Below are 22,624 nucleotides of genomic sequence, written 5' to 3' on the forward strand. Positions count from 1 at the left end.
CAGAATCAGATAAGTGCATGCTTATGGTTTAACATAGGAATATAGCTGCTTTCACTTGCAATATGGGGGGTTAGCCTGGACTGACTCCCACTGCTCATTTGGCTTGTTTGCTGTTTTAACACAACATCTTCAGCAATAAGAAGTACTATGCTTTACTAACACGCATGCAGCTTTGTCAGCACTTATCCCATTTTGCATACCTTGGACTTATGCTACGTCTGGCTGAAGACAATACCGCTATATGTGGAAAATCATCCTGGTGTGATTTGGTTGTTTTCTTCAGCAATACACTCTTGTGAGAATTTTATCTCAATATATGCAGGCATCTCTATGTAAACTGCTGTGTCTCTATGTAACTGCTGTGCTGAGGCAATTCATTATGGAGGATGTATTATTATGTTCCACTATCTATCTTATTGCTAATAACCATTGCAATAGTTATTCTTCATACTTGTATGTAACTCACTATCTATCTTATTGCTAATAACCATTGCAATAGCTATTCTTCATACTTGTATGTAATTCTTTGTAATTGTTGCTATACTGCCATTATTGTTGCTCCTGAAATCTTTACAAAGCACCTATCACTGCTTAGATCCCTAAAAATTTACCTGTCCGGTAATTATCCCTTGTATTGACTTGGGCACCGTGTACAGCTTGGGTGTAGCAGTGTACTAGGTGTCTTTGGATTGTATTTTTGCCAATATTATGATTATGATGTGCACATCTTCAGGGTTTTAATTGGCCACATGTACTATATTGTTTGTTCAACATACTTTACTTTGTGTTGCTAACATATCCCCGAGGCCAGCGCACAACTGGCCTATTGCTATGTTTGGACAGTTAGGATTTACTTCTTTCTGTACTATTAATAAATTATTTTTTGTTCTCTGTGATTGTACTGGTCAGAGATTCATTCCATTTGTTTAATTTAGCTACACTTTTGAGCTATTTTTTTATAAAAAAAAGAGTGCTTGATTCCCTATCTATACAGGGCCTTAAGAATTTTTTGATGGTCCTTGTTCTCCTCTTGTAGTTTGTTGAAGAATAATTTTTTATAGGGTCTGCACCACATTAAAATTATAATCTAGCATAACATTAATGTTTTCTAAAGTTTGATAAAAAAAATTTTTTGGAAAAAGACACATCTATAGTAGCCATTTGTCCTGTACCCTTTTTGGTTATATATATATATATATATATATATATATATATATATATATATATATATACACAGGTGAACCTCGTTTTATAACGGTTCAATTTACACCCTTTTTTTCCAGTCATGTGACTGCTATTGAAAAGCATTGAGAAGCAGTGCATTTATTAAAATAGCCAGTAGGGGGAGCTGTCCGCTTGTGTTGCAGCAAAGCCAAGCAAGCTAAAATTAATCAGTTTAACCAGACCTGAGCTATCGAGCAGATTTCAAAGGAACAAGATATTCCTGTCTATAAATCAGTCCAGATTGGAATGCATAGAAAGAACTGTTTGCAGAAAAATGCAAGTCAAGTCTGTGTTGTGTGATTATTTTATTAGGTTTATAATGCTGTTTAGCATTTAAAGTCTTCATTTCAAAGCTTTAAAAATAATGTATTAGGTGTTACTTATGACAATTTTGAGAGGGGCCTGGAACCTATCTCCCTCACTTCCCATTGACTTACATTGTAAACTGGGTTTCAATTTACAATGGTTTCGATTTACAACCATTCCTTCTGGAACCTAACCCCGGCATAAACTGAGGGCTACCTGTATATATGTATTTAAGAATAAATAGAACATATTATTCTATGTGAAGAACATGGGAATGTGAAATATTAATATTTCATGTTGAGTTAGTGCACTTGGGAAAATGTGTTTGGGTTTGCGCTTGAGTAAAGGTGTTATGTTTCTTTTTTCACTTTTTGCGATCAATTGAAGTCTATGGGGGAATACGTTAACACAATCGCGATATTTGAAGTTCAGCTTTTTGCAAACGTAGGGTTAGCGTGCGAGCAAAAACCTTTTACTTTCAACCTGTAATACTTTCAACATGTATTAGTATAATATCACTTAGGCGTGTGCAGAAGTCATTCAAACTGACGTTATTTGCAACATTTATGTTTAAGATGCATGTTCTTTAACTGTGGCTTTTTAATAAAACATTTCAGATACTATTTATAATGTTAGTTTATATTTAATACATTTTTCTTACTTATATTTTTCTTTAGCATGATACTTTAATATTCATCAAGACAGATTTCATGCATTACCATGGTAACGATAAGTAGATTAGGTCTATAGCTAGACATTTTGCATCTCCCTGTAACTACCTGTATTATTCTGAACCGTGCAGGTATTTCTTCGAGACTGCGTCATTTTATGTTCATTCCCATCTTTCCGAGCTCTTCTTTTACTTTCTGCAGAATCCCTAAAAATAATAAAATGATGGTATATAATTGAAAACAAAATGACGTACTAAATCCACTCGCTTATCCCCATATACATAAACCTAGCAGCAAACTACCATCACTGCCAGAGTTCAATTTAGCATATAAACAAAAAGGAGAGAAACGTCTGATTTTAATACTTTAGCTTAATGGAAATTCAGAATGTAAAGTCAGCACTGCCACCCCTCCAAGTCAGTGAATACAAATGCAACTGGGGAAAGATTGCATCTCCTTTTGACTATCCAGTTCTGAAACCTGTAATATTCCTGTTTTTTTTACATTTAAGTTTAAGCTTAAACTCTGGCATCAGCATTGCTTTTTGCATTTAGAATGTCTAGTTTCTATAAGATATAACCACAAACAGGGGTGGAACTACATGGGGTGCAGAGGTCGCAACCCCCCCCCCATAAAAAAACGTTGACCTGCCACTACTTGCACTGATATCATGTGAGTGAGATGTGATACTTCACTAGTGTCTCTGTCTCTGACTACAGGGGTTAGTGTTTCTGTTTAACCCATTGTTTATGTGTATGTGTGTATGTGTCTGTGTATGTATGCATGTATGTGTGTGTGTGTGTGTATGTTTGTGGAACCAGCAAAATACAGATCTTGTTACTACAGCAAACAGATTCTTGCACCTGGGCCCTGTGGCTTCTAGTTACGCCTCTGACCACAAATAAAAGTTGCTTAACTCCACAGCTAATTCACAGTGTGTTGCTGCTAAGGGGTTAAGAGTGCTACCTAAGATGTGTATGCTTTTAAAGGTTTTGGAATATTTCAGTAGGAGTTTGGATACATTTATCACTCAACAGGAGTCATTTGCTATATGGCATGAGCTATTATGTAGTCTTACCTACCAAAGTAGATACTTTGATACTTGGACCCAGTGCTTTTTTGTAAAAAAAAAAAACACAATTTATGCTTACCTGATAAATTTATTTCTCTTGTGGTGTATCCAGTCCACGGATCATCCATTACTTGTGGGATATTCTCATTCCCAACAGGAAGTTGCAAGAGGACACCCACAGCAGAGCTGTAATATAGCTCCTCCCCTAACTGTCATAGCCAGTCATTCGACCGAAAACAAGCCGAGAAAGGAGGAGCCATAGGGTGCAGTGGTTACTGTAGTTTAAATTTTAAAATTACCTGCCTTAAAATGACAGGGCGGGCCGTGGACTGGATACACCACAAGAGAAATAAATTTATCAGGTAAGCATAAATTGTGTTTTCTCTTGTAAGGTGTATCCAGTCCACGGATCATCCATTACTTGTGGGATACCAATACCAAAGCTATAGTCCACGGATGAAGGGAGGGACAAGGCAGGAACTTAAATGGAAGGAACCACTGCCCATAAAAACCTTTCTCCCAAATATAGCCTCCGAAGAAGCAAAAGTATCAAATTTGTAAAATTTTGAAAAAATATGAAGCGAAGACCAAGTCGTCGCCTTGCAAATCTGATCGAAAGAAGCCTCATTTTTAAAGGCCCAAGTGGAAGCCACAGCTCTAGTGGAATGAGCTGTAATCCTTTCAGGAGGCTGCTGTCCAGCAGTCTCATAGGCTAAGCGGATTAAGCTTTTTAGTCAAAAAGAAAAAGAGTTTGCCGAAGCCTTTTGACCTCTCCTCTGTCCAGAGTAGACAACAAACAAAGCAGATGTTTGACGAAAATCTTTAGTAGCTTGTAAGTAAAACTTTAAAGCACGGACCACGTCCAGATTGTGTAACACAAGGATGGAACAACAATCTCTTGATTGATATTCTTGTTAGATACCACCTTAGGTAAGAACCCAGGTTTGGTACGCAGGACTACCTTATCCGTATGAAAAATCAGATAAGTAGAATCACATTGTAAGGCAGATAGCTCAGAGACTCTACGAGCCGAGGAAATAGCTACCAAAAAAGAACTTTCCAAGATAAAAGCTTGATATCTATGGAATGAAGAGGTTCAAACGGAACTCCTTGAAGAACCTTAAGAACCAAGTTTAAGCTCCATGGTGGAGCAACAGGTTTAACCACAGGCTTGATTCTAACTAAAGCCTGACAAAATGCCTTAACGTCTGGAACATCTGCCAGACGCTTAACTAGCTGACAATCCTTTTTCCAAACCTTCTTGGAGAAAAGATCATATCCTAGCAATCCTGACTTTACTCCATGAGTAACCCTTGGATTCACACCAATAAAGATATCTACGCCATACCTTATGCCTCAGAGAAATTAGATTTGGGTGGTTGAAAGGACCCTGAAGTAGAAGGTCCTGTTTCAGAGGCAGAGACCATGGTGGAAAGGATGACATGTCCACTAGATCTGCATACCAGGTCCTGCGTGGCCACGCAGGTGCTATCAGAATCACTGATGCTCTCTCCTGCTTGATCTTGGCAATCAGTCAAGGGAGCAGAGGAAACGGTGGAAACACATAAGCCAGGTTGAAAGACCAGGGCGCTGCTAGAGCATCTATCAGTGTCGCCTTCGGATCCCTGGACCTGGATCCGTAACACAGAAGCTTGGCGTTCTGGCGAGACGCCATGAGATCCAGTTCTGGTTTGCCCAAACAATGAATCAGTTGTGCAAATACCTCTGGATGGAGTTCCCACTCTCCCGGATGAAAAGTCTGACGACTTAGAAAATCCGCCTCCCAGTGCTCTAGACCTGGGATATGGATAGCTGATAGGTGGCAAGAGTGAATCTCTGCCCAGCGAATTATTTTTGAAACTTCTAACATCTCTAGGGAACTTCTCGTTCCCCCTTGATGGTTGATGTAAGCTACAGTCGTGATGTTGTCCGACTGAAATCTGATGTACCTCAGAGTTGCTAACTGAGGCCAAGCCTGAAGAGCCTTGAATATCGCTCTTAGTTCCAGAATGTTTAATGGAAGGAGAGACTCCTCCTGAGTCCACGATCCCTGAGCCTTCAGGGAGTTCCAGACTGCACCCCAACCTAGAAGGCTGGCATCTGTCGTAACAATTGTCCAATCTGGCCTGCGAAAGGTCATACCTTTGGACAGATGGAGCCGAGATAGCCACCAGAGAAGAGAATCCCTGGTCTCTTGGTCCAGATTCAGTTGAGGGGACAAATCTGTGTAATCCCCGTTCCACTGACTGAGCATGCATAGTTGCAGCGGTCTGAGATGTAAGCATGCAAACGGCACTATGTCCATTGCCGCTACCATTAAGCCGATTACTTCCATACACTGAACCACCGAAGGGCGCGGAATGGAATGAAGAACCCAGCAGGAATTTAGAAGCTTTGATAATCTGGACTCTGTCAGGTGAATTTTCATTTCTACAGAATCTATCAGAGTCCCTAGAAAGGAAACTCTTGTGAGTGGGGATAGAGAACTCTTTTCCTCGTTCACTTTCCACCAATGCGACCACAGAAATGCCAGTACTACGTACGTATGAGACTTAGCAATTTGGAAGTTTGACGCCTGTATCAAGATGTCATCTAAATAAGGGGCTACTGCTATGCCCCGCGGCCTTAGGACCGCCATAAGCGACCCTAGAACCTTTGTAAAGAATCTTGGGGCTGTAGCTAATCCCAAGGGAAGAGCTACAACTGGTAATGCCTGTCTTGAAAGGCAAACCTGAGAAACCGATGATGATCTTTGTGTATCGGAATGTGAAGATAAGCATCCTTTAGATCCACTGTAGTGTATTGACCCTCCTGGATCAGTGGTAGGATGGTACGAATAGTTTCCATCTTGAACGACGGAACTTTGAGGAATTTGTTTAAGATCTTTAGATCCAAAATTGGTCTGAAGGTTCCCTCTTTTTTGGGAACCACAAACAGATTTGAGTAAAAACCCTGTCCCTGTTCCTCCTTTGGAACTGGATGGATCACTCCCATAACTATGAGGTCTCGTACACAGTGTAAGAATGCCTCTCTCTTTATCTGGTGTGCAGATAATTGTGAAAGGTGAAATTTCCCTTTTGGGGGGGAAGCTTTGAAGTACAGAAGATGGGATATAATTTCCAACGCCCAGGGATCCTGAACATCTCTTGCCCACGCCTGGGCAAAGAGTGAAAGTCTGCCCCCTACTAGATCCGTTCCCGGATAGGGGGCCCTTCCTTCATGCTGTCTTAGAGGCAGCAACAGGCTTTTTTACCTGCTTACCTTTTTTCCAGGTCAGGTTTGGTCTCCAGACCGTCTTGGATTGAGCAAAAGTTCCCTCTTATTTATTATTAGAGGAAGTTGATGCCGCACCTGCCTTGAAGTTTTGAAAGGCACGAAAATTAGACTGTTTGGCCCTAGATTTGGACCTGTCCTGAGGAAGGGCATGACCTTTTCCTCCAGTGATATCAGCAATAATCTCCTTCAACCAGGCCCGAATAGGGTCTGCCCCTTGAAGGGAATGTTAAGTAGCTTTGATTTTGAAGTCACGTCACCTGACCATGATCTAAGCCATAGCGCTCTGCGCGCCTGTATAGAAAAACCAGAATTCTTAGCCGTTAGTTTAGTCAAATAAACAATGGCATCAGAATAAAAGAATTGGCTAGCTTAAGTGCTCTAAGTTTGCCAAGTATGTCATCCAATGGAGTCGCTACCTGTAAAGCCTCTTCCAGAGACTCAAACCAATACACCGCAGCAGCAGTAACAGGGGCAATGCATGCAAGGGGCTGTAGGATAAAACCTTGTTGAATAAATATTTTCTTAAGGTAACCTCTAATTTTTTATCCATTGGATCTTAAAAAAAAAAAAAAAGCACAACTGTCCTCGACAGGGATTGTAGTACGCTTTACTAGAGTAGAAACTGCTCCCTCCACCTTAGGGACTGTCTGCCATAAGTCCCATGTGGTGGCGTCTATTGGAAACATTTTTCTAAAAATAGGAGGGGAAGAGAACGGCACACCTGGTCTATTCCATTCCTTATTAATAATTTCTGTAAACCTTTTAGGTATTTGGAAAAACATCAGTACACACCAGCACTGCAAAGTATTTATCCAGTCTACACAATTTCTCTGGCACTGCAATGGTATCACAGTCATTCAGAGCAGCTAAAACCTCCCTAAGCAACACGCAGAGGTGTTCAAGCTTAAATTTAAATGTAGAAATATTAGAATCAGTTATCTTTCCTGAGTCATTAACATCACCCACTGACTGAAGCTCTCTTTTCTCAGCTTCTGCATATTGTGAGGCAGTATCAGACATGGTTCTTAAAGCGTCAGCATGCTCTGCATTTTGTCTCACCCCAGAGCTATCTCGCTTACCTCTAAGTTCAGGTAGTCTGGCTAATACCGCTGACAGTGTATTATCCATGACTGCCGCCATGTCTTGTAAAGTAAATGCTATGGGCGCCCTAGATGTACTTGGCGCCATTTGAGCGTGAGTCCCTTAAGCGGCAGTCAAAGGGTCTGACACGTGGGGAAAGTTAGTCGGCATAACTTCCCCCTCGTCAGATTCCTCTGGTGATAATTTTTTTAAAGACAGAAAATGATCTTTATTGCATAAAATGAAATTAGTACATTTGGTACACATTCTAAGAGGGGGTTCCACCATGGCTTTTAAACATAATAAACAAGGAGTTTCTTCTATGTCAGATATGTTTATACAGAATAGCAATGAGACTAGCAAGCTTGGAAAACACTTTAAATCAAGTTAACAAGCAAATATAAAAAACGGTACTGTGCCTTTAAGAGAAACAAATTTTGTCAGAATTTGAAAAACAGTGAAAAAATGCAGTAAATCAAACGAAATTTTTACAGTGTGTATAATAGGCTAACAGAGCATTGCACCCACTTGCAAATGGATGATTAACCCCTTAGTTCAAAAAACGGATAAAAAAAAACTAAATAGACATTTTTTAACAGTCACAACCAACTGCCACAGCAAGCTGTGGCCCTACCTTCCCCAATAAACGGCTTTGGAAAGCCTTTGGGCCCTTTAGAGATGTCCTATAGCATTCAGAGGGCCTTTGAGGGAAGCTGGATGTCACAATTTGTAATTTTAACTGCACCAACTGTAACTTTTATACTACAACAGTGGAAATTGTTTCTAGACAAAATTTAAGCCAGCCATGCGGAAAAAACTAGGCCCCAATAAAGTTTTATCACCAAAGCATATATAAAAACGATTAAACATGCCAGAAAACGTTTTATATTGTAAATATCATAAGGGTATTACCCCTGAGAGTAAGCATGATACCAGTTGTTATTAAATCACTGTATTCAGGCTTAACTTACATTAATCCGGTATCAGCAGCATTTTCTAGTGTTTTCCATCTCTAGAAAAAATTATAACTGCACATACCTCATAGCAGAGTAACCTGCACGCCATTCTCCCGCTGAAGTTACCTCATCTGTGTAATCCCCTCAGACATATGTGAGAACAGCAATGGATCTTAGTTACAACCTGCTAAGATCATAGAAACCTCAGGCAGATTCTTCTTCTATTTACTGCTTGAGATAAAATAGCACAACTCCGGTACTATTTAAATATAACAAACTTTTGATTGAAGAAAATAAACTAGCTATATTTAACCACTCTCTCCTACAACGTCCTTGCTTGTTGAGAGTTGCAAGAGAATGACTGGGTATGACAGTTAGGGGAGGAGCTATATTACAGCTCTGCTGTGGGTGTCCTCTTGCAACTTCCTGTTGGGAATGAGAATATCCCACAAGTAATGGATGATCCGTAGACTGGATACACCTTACAAGAGAAAAAAAGGTGCCGGTACTCACTGATTATTGATTGATATATTGTGCTCTAGTAATTTTGAGAGAAGCAAAGTTATTTACAATGCTTGATATATTTTGTCGCCCCCCCCCCCCCGCTTGTGATTACAAATATTACCTGTTATGAGATGGCAGAGGTGGTGGTTCTCAGTATTGGTGAGTAACCTCACAAAAAAAGCCCTGCTTGGACCATATGAAATATATTCACAAACAAGTTCTCTACGCAAATTATATTCCTTGAGATTTGTTTGTGCTTAAACCATGAACAAAACTATACATTAATCTGCAAATTTTAAAAATTTCTACACCCCTTTTTTTTAAATCAAGAGGTTTCCGTTAGTGTTAAAAAATACCTTAGCCATTTTCTGTCAACGGGAGATAAAAGTAAATAGTTATGTCTGCATCATTTCAAAACGACCTGCCTTCAAGTGACTGCATAAACAGCTCATACATGGTTGACATCCCTGCTTGTCCACAAAAGATACCAAGAGAACAAAATTTGATGATAAAAGTTCATTAGAAAATTGATTAAAAGCGCACGCTCTACCTGAATCATAGCATAAAAAATTGTGTTTCATGTCTCTTTAATAGAACCACTACTCAGAGTTTATTGGAGCAAAACCTATTTTAGCTACAACTTTTATGGGACAACCTACACAAATGAGTTACTTGGTGTTTCTGCTAGACGTAACCTCTTGGCGTGGTTCTTTCCTTTATAGTGAGCCTGAGCTACTACTGGTGAGCTGAATGAGGCATCACAGAGTTTGCAGTAATCATTTTCAGTAGCAAGAATCACCCGTCCTCCAGTTTTTAGGGGTGTCATCTAAAACCAGGAAAAAGATGACAAATAAAATACTATAAGCTGGCACTAAATAGTTTAATAAATTGTATATATAGATAAGTGCCCCTGTAAATTGGATATACTTGTAACATATATATGTACATTAAATATACCAGATTTATGACATCATAATCATATACATGGATAAATGCAATTAGAATTATAAAAGTAATTATTAGTAAACTAATTGCATGGGTGGTGGTACGTATAAAACGTCCCAATGGTTATTGCAAATTTGTATTTTAAAAAGCTGTTACAAAATGCATAATGAGGATAATACTTTGTTTCATCCAACCTCATATCTAAAAAAAAAGAGAAAAAACAAAAACAGAAAAACAAAATACCAAACATAGATAGAAATGTTTTTAAAAAGAGGCTGCTACTAACAAACAACAAAGCCAAAAATTAGTGTAATAATTAAAAGTATTACATAGTCCAATCTCTAAACAAATTCAAAATGTAAAACTGACACCAAGTGAAATATACAATTTAAAGCAAATAAATATTCCATCAACAAGGAGAAACAACTACCCTTAGATATAATCTAGAGAAGGTGTCATGGCTTCACTGTTTTCTTACTTCCTACAGGTTTCATTTGTAGGTGATCCCTGGAAGTGTCATCATTCAAACAACTATATGATATCCAATAGGCAACTGGGACAATATTTAGCAATGATAGAAAATACTTTTAAATGAATAAATTAGTGAGCCTAATACAGGCATTTCCAGCGCTTAAATGGACATTGTACTCAAACATTTGTATGCATACGAAAAAAACAAACAAACAACATTTAAACATGATAATTGTTTTATTTATTTATTTTTTGGCAGAAAAAAAATTAACAAGAAACTTTCAAATAGAACTGAAATATAATTTGTGTGGTTCCTTCTAATGCTCCAAAAATATAATAAATCTAGACATGGAAAATCTTATATTCGAACTGTAATGTGGTGCATTACTGCTGTAGGATCATGAAATTAATGTATAACTGAATTGATAATACAAACATATCTACATATTATGATACACTCAGTAAAATTGATTAAAAATAAGATTACAAACACAATTTAATAAGCACCCATAGTTAAAGGGACAGTATACACCAAGTGTCATATAACTGCATGTAATAGACACTACTATAAAGAATAATATTCACAGATACTGATCTAAAAATCCAGTATAAAACCGTTTAAAAACTTACTTAGAAGCTCCAAGTTTAGCTCTTGTCAAAAGGTAGCTGGGAAATCTACTAAAAGTGGGTGTATAGCAAATAAAACAGACACTCCCCCCTTCCCTTCCTCTGCATATGAAAAGACTCTTTACACAAACAGGAGCAAGCTGGAGTAGGTATACGTCAGTATACTTTAACACTTTGGGGCTTGGTTAGGAGTCTGAAATTTAGGGCGATGTTATTTAAAAATAAGCAAAACAATACTTTTTAAAAAAAAAAAAAAAAAAACCTGTATAGGCTATATAAATGGATTATCTACAAAACATTTCTGCAAAGAAAAAATCTAGTGTATAATGTTCCTTTAAGCAAATTGACTAATAATCATGTAGCAATACTTTTTGTGTAAATATTGTACTCATACATAACGATTCTCTATGCTTCCTGATATGAAATGTTTTAATTTTTGTACATATGTATGATATGATTGAGCATATAATTATAAACAGCTTTCCAAATTATTTATATGATCACATTTGCTTCATTTTATTGGTATCTATCCTCTGTTGAAGCCTACCTAGGTATTCTTGAAAACAAAGGCTACCAAAAGAACAAAGCAAATAATAAAGCATAATAGACGTAAATTGGAAAGCTGCTTAAAATTGCATGCTCTATTTGAATCATAAAATACAAGAAAATATAGTAGTAACACAATGGAAGAAATTAATGACTAAATGAATACTCTCCTCTGAAGCTATAACCGCAGCCGTCCCTCAGTTTTCTCCCGGACTGACTTGAAAATGTGCAAAAGTTTGGAGGCGCTGGTCCACAGAAGAGGGCTCACATTCAGGCTCAACCGGTTGTTCTACGTGGAAAGATTCACAATCATGCAGTATCCACCAATATATGTGGAATGAGTGATATATACTCACAAGATAGAGTTGGGTGTTCGGCTCCTTAGCGAAAAACAAGTATTTCACTTGTAAGGTAAAAAAAACAGAATTTATGCTTACCTGATAAATTACTTTCTCCAACGGTGTGTCCGGTCCACGGCGTCATCCTTACTTGTGGGAATATCTCTTCCCCAACAGGAAATGGCAAAGAGTCCCAGCAAAGCTGGCCATATAGTCCCTCCTAGGCTCCGCCCACCCCAGTCATTCGACCGACGGACAGGAGGAAAAATATAGGAGAAACCATATGGTATCGTGGTGACTGTAGTTAGAGAAAATAAGTCATCAGACCTGATTAAAAAACCAGGGCGGGCCGTGGACCGGACACACCGTTGGAGAAAGTAATTTATCAGGTAAGCATAAATTCTGTTTTCTCCAACATTGGTGTGTCCGGTCCACGGCGTCATCCTTACTTGTGGGAACCAATACCAAAGCTTTAGGACACGGATGAAGGGAGGGAGCAAATTAGGTTACCTAAACGGAAGGCACCACTGCTTGCAAAACCTTTCTCCCAAAAATAGCCTCCGAAGAAGCAAAAGTATCAAATTTGTAAAATTTGGCAAAAGTGTGCAGTGAAGACCAAGTCGCTGCCTTACATATCTGATCAACAGAAGCCTCGTTCTTGAAGGCCCATGTGGAAGCCACAGCCCTAGTGGAGTGAGCTGTGATTCTTTCAGGAGGCTGCCCTCCGGCAGTCTCGTAAGCCAATCGGATGATGCTTTTAAGCCAAAAGGAAAGAGAGGTAGAAGTCGCTTTTTGACCTCTCCTTTTACCAGAATAGACGACAGAGAAGATGCTTGTCTGAAATCTTTTGTAGCTTCTAAATAGAATTTTAGAGCACGGACTACGTCCAAATTGTGTAACAAACGTTCCTTCTTTGAAACTGGATTCGGACACAAAGAAGGTACAACTATCTCCTGGTTAATATTTTTGTTAGAAACAACCTTTGGAAGAAAACCAGGCTTAGTACGCAAAACCACCTTATCTGCATGGAACACCAGATAGGGCGGAGAACACTGCAGAGCAGATAACTCTGAAACTCTTCTAGCAGAAGAAATAGCAACCAAAAACAAAACTTTCCAAGATAACAACTTAATATCTATGGAATGTAGAGGTTCAAACGGAACCCCTTGAAGAACTGAAAGAACTAGATTTAAACTCCAGGGAGGAGTCAAAGGTCTGTAAACAGGCTTGATCCTAACCAGAGCCTGAACAAATGCTTGAACATCTGGCATAGCTGCCAGTCGTTTGTGTAGTAAGACAGATAAAGCAGAAATCTGTCCCTTTAGAGAACTCGCAGATAATCCTTTATCCAAACCTTCTTGCAGAAAGGAAAGAATCTTAGGATTTTTTACCTTATTCCAAGGCAATCCCTTGGATTCACACCAGCAGATATATCTTTTCCATATTTTATGGTAAATCTTTCTAGTTACCGGTTTTCTGGCCTGAAACAGAGTATCAATCACCGAATCTGAAAACCCACGCTTTGATAGAATCAAGCGTTCAATCTCCAAGCCGTCAGCTGGAGGGAGACCAGATTTGGATGTTCGAATGGACCCTGAACAAGAAGGTCCTGTCTCAAAGGTAGCTTCCATGGTGGAACCGATGACATATTCACCAGGTCTGCATACCAAGTCCTGCGTGGCCACGCAGGAGCTATCAAGATCACCGAGACCCTCTCCTGTTTGATCCTGGCTACCAGCCTGGGAATGAGAGGAAACGGTGGGAACACATAAGCTAGGTTGAAGGTCCAAGGCGCTACTAGTGCATCCACTAGAGTCGCCTTGGGATCCCTGGATCTGGACCCGTAGCAAGGAACCTTGAAGTTCTGACGAGACGCCATCAGATCCATGTCTGGAATGCCCCATAATTGAGTCAACTGGGCAAAAATCTCCGAGTGGAGTTCCCACTCCCCCGGATGGAATGTCTGACGACTCAGATAATCCGCTTCCCAGTTTTCCACACCTGGGATGTGGATCGCAGATAGATGGCAGGAGTGATCCTCCGCCCATTGTATTATTTTGGTCACTTCTTTCATCGCTAGGGAACTCCTTGTTCCCCCCTGATGATTGATATACGCAACTGTCGTCATGTTGTCTGATTGGAATCTTATGAATCTGGCCTTTGCAAGCTGAGGCCAAGCCCTGAGAGCATTGAATATCGCTCTTAGTTCCAGAATGTTTATCGGGAGAAGAGACTCTTCCCGAGACCATAGTCCCTGAGCTTTTAGGGATTCCCAGACCGCGCCCCAGCCCACTAGACTGGCGTCGGTCGTGACAATGACCCACTCTGGTCTGTGGAAGCTCATTCCCTGGGATAGATGGTCCAGGGTCAGCCACCAACGGAGTGAATCTCTGGTCTTCTGATCTACTTGGATCACTGGAGACAAGTCTGTATAGTCCCCATTCCACTGTTTGAGCATGCACAGTTGTAATGGTCTTAGATGAATTCGTGCAAAAGGAACTATGTCCATTGCTGCAACCATCAACCCTACTACTTCCATGCACTGAGCTATGGAAGGACGTGGAACAGAGTGAAGAACTTGACAAGCGCTTAGAAGTTTTGACTTTCTGACATCTGTCAGAAAAATCCTCATTTCTAAGGAATCTATTATTGTTCCCAAGAAGGGAACTCTTGTTGACGGAGACAGAGAACTTTTTTCTATGTTCACCTTCCATCCGTGAGATCTGAGAAAGGCCAGAACGATGTCTGTATGAGCCTTTGCTTTTGAAAGGGATGACGCTTGTATTAGAATGTCGTCCAAGTACGGTACTACTGCAATGCCCCTCGATCTTAGAACCGCTAGAAGGGACCCGAGTACCTTTGTGAAAATCCTTGGAGCAGTGGCTAATCCGAATGGGAGGGCCACAAACTGGTAATGTCTGTCCAGAAAGGCGAACCTTAGGAACTGATGATGTTCTTTGTGGATAGGAATATGTAGGTACGCATCCTTTAGATCCACGGTAGTCATAAATTGACCTTCCTGGATAGTGGGCAGAATCGTTCGAATGGTTTCCATTTTGAACGATGGTACCCTGAGAAATTTGTTTAGGATCTTTAAATCCAGAATTGGTCTGAAGGTTCCCTCTTTTTTGGGAACTACGAACAGATTTTTGTAAAATCCCATTCCTTGTTCCGTCATTGGAACAGGGTGTATCACTCCCATCTTTAACAGGTCTTCAACACAATGTAAGAACGCCTGTCTCTTTATTTGGTTTAAGGATAAGTGAGACATGTGGAACCTTCCCCTTGGGGGTAGTTCCCTGAATTCCAGAAGATAACCCTCAGAAACTATTTCTAGTGCCCAGGGATCCTGAACATCTCTTGCCCAAGCCTGAGCAAAGAGAGAGAGTCTGCACCCTACTAGATCCGGTCCCGGATCGGGGGCTACTCCTTCATGCTGTTTTGTTAGCAGCAGCAGGCTTCTTGGCCTGCTTACCCTTGTTCCAGCCTTGCATAGGTTTCCAGGCTGGTTTGGGCTGTGAGGCATTACCCTCTGGCTTAGAGGATGCAGAACTAGAGGCCGGTCTGTTCCTGAAATTGCGAAAGGAACGAAAATTAGACTTATTCTTGGCCTTGAAAGGCCTATCTTGTGGAAGGGCGTGGACCTTTCCCCCAGTGATGTCTGAGATAATCTCTTTCAATTCTGGCCCAAAGAGAGTTTTACCTTTGAAAGGGATGTTAAGCAATTTTGTCTTGGATGATACATCCGCTGACCAAGACTTCAGCCAAAGCGCTCTGCGCGCCACAATTGCAAACCCTGAATTTTTAGCCGCTAATCTAGCTAATTGCAAAGCGGCATCTAGAATAAAAGAGTTAGCCAACTTAAGTGCGTGAACTCTGTCCATAACCTCCTCATATGGAGTCTCTCTACTGAGCGACTTTTCTAGTTCCTCGAACCAGAACCACGCTGCTGTAGTGACAGGAACAATGCACGAAATGGGTTGTAGAAAGTAACCTTGCTGTACAAAAATCTTTTTAAGCAAACCTTCCAATTTTTTATCCATAGGATCTTTGAAAGCACAACTATCCTCGATAGGAATAGTAGTTCGCTTGTTTAGAGTAGAAACTGCCCCCTCGACCTTAGGAACTGTCTGCCATAAGTCCTTTCTGGGGTCGACCATAGGAAATAATTTCTTAAATATAGGGGGGGGAACAAAAGGTATGCCGGGCTTCTCCCACTCCTTATTCACTATGTCCGCCACCCGCTTGGGTATAGGAAAAGCGTCGGGGTGCACCGGAACCTCTAGAAACTTGTCCATTTTGCATAATTTCTCTGGAATGACCAAGTTGTCACAATCATCCAGAGTAGATAACACCTCCTTAAGCAGTGCGCAGAGATGTTCTAATTTAAATTTAAATGTCACAACATCAGGTTCAGCTTGTTGAGAAATTTTTCCTGAATCTGAAATTTCCCCATCTGACAAAACCTCCCTCATGGCCCCTTCAGATTGGTGTGAGGGTATGACAGAACAATTATCATCAGCGCCCTCCTGCTCTTCAGTGTTTAAAACAGAGCAATCGCGCTTTCTCTGATATGCAGGCATTTTGGATAAAATATTTGCTATGGAGTTAATTGTTGCATGGTAATAAGCATTGGCGCGCTAGATGTACTAGGGGCCTCCTGCGTGGGCAAAACTGGTGTAGACACAGTAGGAGATGATGTAGTATCATGTCTACTTCCCTCATCTGAGGAATCATCTTGGGCAATTTCATTATCTGTAGCAGTACTGTCCTTACTTTGTTTGGACGCTATGGCACAATTATCACACAATTTTGAATGGGGAGACACATTGGCTTTCATACATATAGAACATAGCTTATCCGAAGGCACAGACATGTTAAACAGGCTTAAACTTGTCAATAAAGCACAAAAAACGTTTTAAAACAAAACCGTTACTGTCTCTTTAAATTTTAAACAGAGCACACTTTATTACTGAATATGTGAAAAAGTATGAAGGAATCGTTCAAAATTTACCAAATTTTTCACCACAGTGTCTTAAAGCATTAAAAGTATTGCATACCAATTTTCAGAGCTTTAACCCTTAAAATAACGGACCCAGAGCCGTTTACAAATTTAACCCCTATACAGTCCCAGCTACAGCCTTTGCTGTGACCTAACCAAGCCCAGAGGGGAATACGATACCAAATGACGCCTTCTAGAAACTTTTCCAAGCACTTTCAGGTCCTCACACATGCATCTGCATGTCTTGCTCTCAAAAATAACTGTGCAGTAATGGCGCGAAAATGAGGCTCAGCCTACAACTGGGAAGGCCCTCCCTGACTGGAAAAGGTGTCTAACATAGTGCCTGACGTTAAAAAACGTTCCCCAAGTTTATAAGTGTGAATTATCAGCATAAACATGTATAAAATTTCCAAATAAAGCAATCGATTTAGCCCATAAAAGTGTCTACCAGTTTTATAGCCCATATTAAGCCCTTTATTCTGTTTGAAACTAAGAAAATGGCTTACCGGTCCCCATGAGGGGAAATGACAGCCTTCCAGCATTACACAGTCTTGTTAGAAATATGGCTAGTCATACCTTAAGCAGAAAAGTCTGCTAACTGTTTCCCCCAACTGAAGTTACTTCATCTCAACAGTCCTATGTGGAAACAGCAATCGATTTTAGTTACTGTCTGCTAAAATCATCTTCCTCTCACAAACAGAAATCTTCATCCTTTTCTGTTTCAGAGTAAATAGTACATACCAGCACTATTTTAAAATAACAAACTCTTGATAGTAGAATAAAAAAACTAAATTTAAACACCACATACTCTTAACCATCTCCGTGGAGATGTTGCCTGTGCAACGGCAAAGAGAATGACTGGGGTGGGCGGAGCCTAGGAGGGACTATATGGTCAGCTTTGCTGGGACTCTTTGCCATTTCCTGTTGGGGAAGAGATATTCCCACAAGTAAGGATGACGCCGTGGACCGCACACACCAATGTTGGAGAAAGTTTTTTATCGCTCAACGCGTTTCAACGGCAACAGTCCATCTTTCTCAAGAGCGATTAAAATCATTCAAAGTATGTTAACAAAGTGCATATACATTTCCGCTAACACAGGCGGTTTAAATAACATTAATTTTCGCTCTATCCATGACATCACAGAATGACGTGCCTGGATTTACACCCGTATCTCAACCTCTAATTATTTCTAGTTGGCAACAAACTTTGAGTAAAAATATTAACAATAGACGTAAATCAATATTGCCAAGCAGAAATAGTTGAAATACATCATTAATTGTATTTATACAAATAAACAATCAATAGAGAACATTCAATAAAAAATTTCAATGAAAATTTCACTGAAAACATTTGACCAATCAAATCAAGGAGGCATGTTGATCTTACTTCGACTATGTTCTCAATCGAGTAGTGAAACAGTGTTTAGTTCCCAAACAGGTCCGTTATACTGAGGTTAAGTCACATGTTTGTTGCTGTCCAATGGAGTCTTTTTTATAAAAACATAATTTATGCTTACCTGATAAATTTATTTCTCTTGTAGTGTATTCAGTCCACGGATCATCCATTACTTATGGGATATATTCCCTTCCCAACAGGAAGTTGCAAGAGGATCACCCAAAGCAGAGCTGCTATATAGCTCCTCCCCTCACATGTCATATCCAGTCATTCGACCGAAACAAGACAAGAAAGGAGAAACCATAGGGAGCAGTGGTGACTGGAGTTGTAATTAAAATTTAGATCTGCCTTAAAAAAGACAGGGCGGGCCATGGACTGAATACACTACAAGAGAAATAAATTTATCAGGTAAGCATAAATTATGTTTTCTCTTGTTAAGTGTATTCAGTCCACGGATCATCCATTACTTATGGGATACCAATACCAAAGCTAAAGTACACGGATGATGGGTGGGACAAGGCAGGAACTTAAACGGAAGGAACCACTGCCTGTAGAACCTTTCTCCCAAAAACAGCCTCTGAAGAAGCAAAAGTGTCAAATTTGTAAAATTTTGAAAAAGTGTGAAGCGAAGACCAAGTTGCAGCCTTGCAAATCTGTTCAACAGAGACCTCATTCTTAAAGGCCCAGGTGGAAGCCACAGCTCTAGTGGAATGAGCTGTAATTCTTTCAGGGGGCTGCTGTCCAGCAGTCTCATAGGCTAAACGTATTATGCTACGAAGCCAAAAGGAGAGAGAGGTTGCCGAAGCTTTTTGACATCTCCTCTGTCCAGAGTACACGACAAACAGGGAAGAAGTTTGACGAAAATCTTTAGTTGCCTGTAAATAGAACTTCAGGGCACGGACTACGTCCAGATTATGCAAAAGTCGTTCCTTCTTTGAAGAAGGATTAGGACATAATGATGGAACAACAATCTCCTGATTGATATTCCTGTTAGAAACTACCTTAGGTAAAAACCCAGGTTTAGTACGCAGAACTACCTTGTCTGAATGGAAAATCAGATAAGGAGAATCACAATGTAAGGCAGATAACTCAGAGACTCTTCGAGCCGAGGAAATAGCCATCAAAAACAGAACTTTCCAAGATAAAAGCTTAATATCAATGGAATGAAGGGGTTCAAACGGAACCCCTTGAAGAAAACCAAGTTTAAGCTCCACGGAGGAGCAACAGTCTTAAACACAGGCTTAATCCTAGCCAAAGCCTGACAAAAAGCCTGGACGTCTGGAACTTCTGCCACACGTTTGTGTAAGAGAATACAGAGCAGAAATCTGTCCCTTTAACGAACTAGCAGATAAGCCCTTTTCTAAACCCTCTTCTAGAAAGGACAATATCCTAGGAATCCTAACCTTACTCCATGAGTAACTCTTGGATTCGCACCAATATAAATATTTACGCCATATCTTATGGTAAATTTTTCTGGTAACAGGCTTCCGTGCCTGTATAGAAATATACGTCAGCCATGTGGAAAAAATCATGCCCCAAAAGATTTATCACCAAAGTACCTCACAAAAACGAATAACATGCCAGTAAACTTTTTAATTTTCAAAATAAGCTTTATTAGCGAAATGGTATAACAAAGAAGGCAAACAAATAAACATGTTCAATACAAAACAGTATACAGTCGTTATGTAGTATTTGCCATAACATAGTCATTCAGAAGTATTTCGCGATATACTAGATATTCAAGTATACTCTAACAGTCTAGATAATGACATCAGGTATATAAGGTACAAAGTCACTTCATACCGACTGCACATAGAAAAAACTTTTGACATAGACTGTTTGCATGCCGAGAACCATTGCAACAGATGATTCTCAGCTTAGCCAGTAAACGTTTTAAACATACATTTTAAAAGTTATGTAGTGTTATTAACAAGCCTGCTACCAATCGCTTCTACTGCAGTTAAGGCTCATACATTACTTCAGTATTAACAGTATTTTCTTAGTCATATTCCATTCCTTAGAAAATTACTTACTGCACATACATTCATCAGCCTGATACCAGTCGCTACTACTGCATTTAAGGCTGTACTTACATTACATCGGTATCAGCAGTATTTTCTTAGTCAATTCCATTCCTTAGAAAAATATTTTACTGTACATACCTCATCTGCAGGGGACCCCGCATGCTATTCCCTTTCTGAAGTTACCCCACTCCTCAGAATGTGCGAGAACAGCCAGTGGATCTTAGTTACTTCTGCTAAGATCATAGAAAACGCAGGCAGATTCTTCTTCTAAATACTGCCTGAGAGAAAAACAGCACACTCCGGTGCCATTTAAAATAACAAACTTTTGATTGAAGAAATAATTAAGTATAAAAACTCCACACTCCTCTCACACCTTCCTACTATGTTGAGAGCAGTGATGTGCAGTCACTAGAGGCAGGTGAGGCAGTGCTTCACCTTTCATATGGGCAAAAATATATTTTTTTTTATTGGCTTTAAAAAAAAATAATTGTAATTTTTTTTCCCCAGCATTTTTTTTCACAGCTAGATATTGTGCAATGGAGAGGCACAAGCAGGTCTGCCCACCATTACACAACATGCTGCGCCATCTACTGGATGACAGTGGTTAAGATCATTGCATGGCCCATAAGTGCTTTATTTGAGGCAGTCCTATTTGGGCTGAACAAATCCAGCGAGAGGCATTAGTAAGTGGAACATAGGGTTGGGGCTGGATGTTAAATCATATAAAACAAAACAAAAACGGAAAAAAACAACTTTCATATATTTTGTTGCTGTCCTGTGAACCTGCTAGCTTTGCTAAAGTGAAAAAGAGAGTTCTGTTCTTCCCCTCTAAGTGCAGTGGAATGTGCCACTGTCACTTCCTGAATCCTTACAGAGCAGGAAGAGAGAGGCACAGAGAGCAATGTTTCTGTTCAGCCACATTGAAGTAAGATTTTACTGTAAGGGATTCTGTTAGTGAAAATGATAATTTAATGAATGTGGTTTAGTGTTTTTTACTCTTTTACAGCAGGGTCGTTTTTGTATTTTGTTTACTCAAACTTTACACCCACTAACTTAGCAGCTTGCCTCTGTACTTCACACTAAATTATAGACTAATTTTCTGAACTCTCTGTAGCTCTGCTGTTTTATTACTTTAAAATGCAGTTCCCCCCCCCCCCCCACCTTGTGTGTGTGTGTGTCTCTCTATCTATCCATCTCTCTCCTTATGTGTTGTTCTCCCCATGGTCTCTTTCTCTCTCTGTCTCTCTTCCTCCCCCTCTGACTCTCATCCCTTATGTAATGAAAGAATCTATAAGCATAATTTGCAGCATTAAAGTAAAAAGTATGTTTTAAACATATTTTAATGGGCATGGATTTCTAGATCTCATAATCAGAGCAAGCATTGTGTTATCTGGCAAGAGTTTCTGTTACAATCCTTTTAGACTAAAATCAGATGTTTACTAAGTTGACGAGTTTTCCAAGACACCATTTAAAGGGACATGAAACCCATATGAAACCCATATGCAAATTTAAATAACTTTCCAATTTACATCTAATATATAATTTTCTTCATTCTTTTGATGTCCTTTGTTGAAAATCATATCTAAATATGCTCAGTAGCTGCTGATTGGTGGCTGCACATAGATACCTCATGTGATTGGCTCACCCATGTGCATTGCTATTTCTTCAACAAAGGATATCTAAAGAATGAAGGTGTATCCTAGCCACTGCCTCACCAACCTCTGACGTCACTGCACGTCACTGGTTGAGAGTTGCAAGAGAATGACTGGATATGACATGTGAGGGGAGGAGCTATATAGCAGCTCTGCTTTGGGTGATCCTCTTGCAACTTCCTGTTGGGAAGGGAATATATCCCATAAGTAATGGATGATCCGTGGACTGAATACACTTAACAAGAGAAATTATTAATATAAAAAAACTTAAAAGGTTCACAATGTTCATATATTAATGGGAACCAGAGAAGACTCTTATGCGTGCTATATAAATGCAGCAATTCTAATGTCCTTATTTAAACCCTATTGGACATATGTTTTTAAGGTATGTATCCACCAAAGTTCTATTTGGTCTAGATTTTTACTGATTTTCTCCTCCCCTCCAATGAGTAGACACTTTTTCTATTCCCATCCAAAGAAACAATTCTCTCTTGTATTCTTTACAACTATTGCAGTGCAAGGGTACCTCATGGT

At 39.7% G+C, this 22,624-nt stretch overlaps 1 protein-coding gene across 1 annotated transcript in view; it reads right to left on the reverse strand.

Moving 5' to 3' along the window:
- ZMAT3 (zinc finger matrin-type 3) overlaps nt 1–22,624 on the reverse strand; it is an 84,977-nt gene that overhangs the window by 29,377 nt on the left and 32,976 nt on the right. Inside the window, exons 5-6 of the mRNA XM_053710158.1 lie at nt 9,749–9,915; nt 2,310–2,407 (exon numbers count right to left, since the gene is read on the reverse strand). Coding sequence (XP_053566133.1) covers nt 2,310–2,407; nt 9,749–9,915 — 265 coding nt within the window. The remainder of the gene's footprint in view (nt 1–2,309; nt 2,408–9,748; nt 9,916–22,624) is intronic.

This window comes from Bombina bombina, chromosome 4, assembly GCF_027579735.1.
Source record: "Bombina bombina isolate aBomBom1 chromosome 4, aBomBom1.pri, whole genome shotgun sequence".
NCBI lineage: Eukaryota > Metazoa > Chordata > Amphibia > Anura > Bombinatoridae > Bombina > Bombina bombina.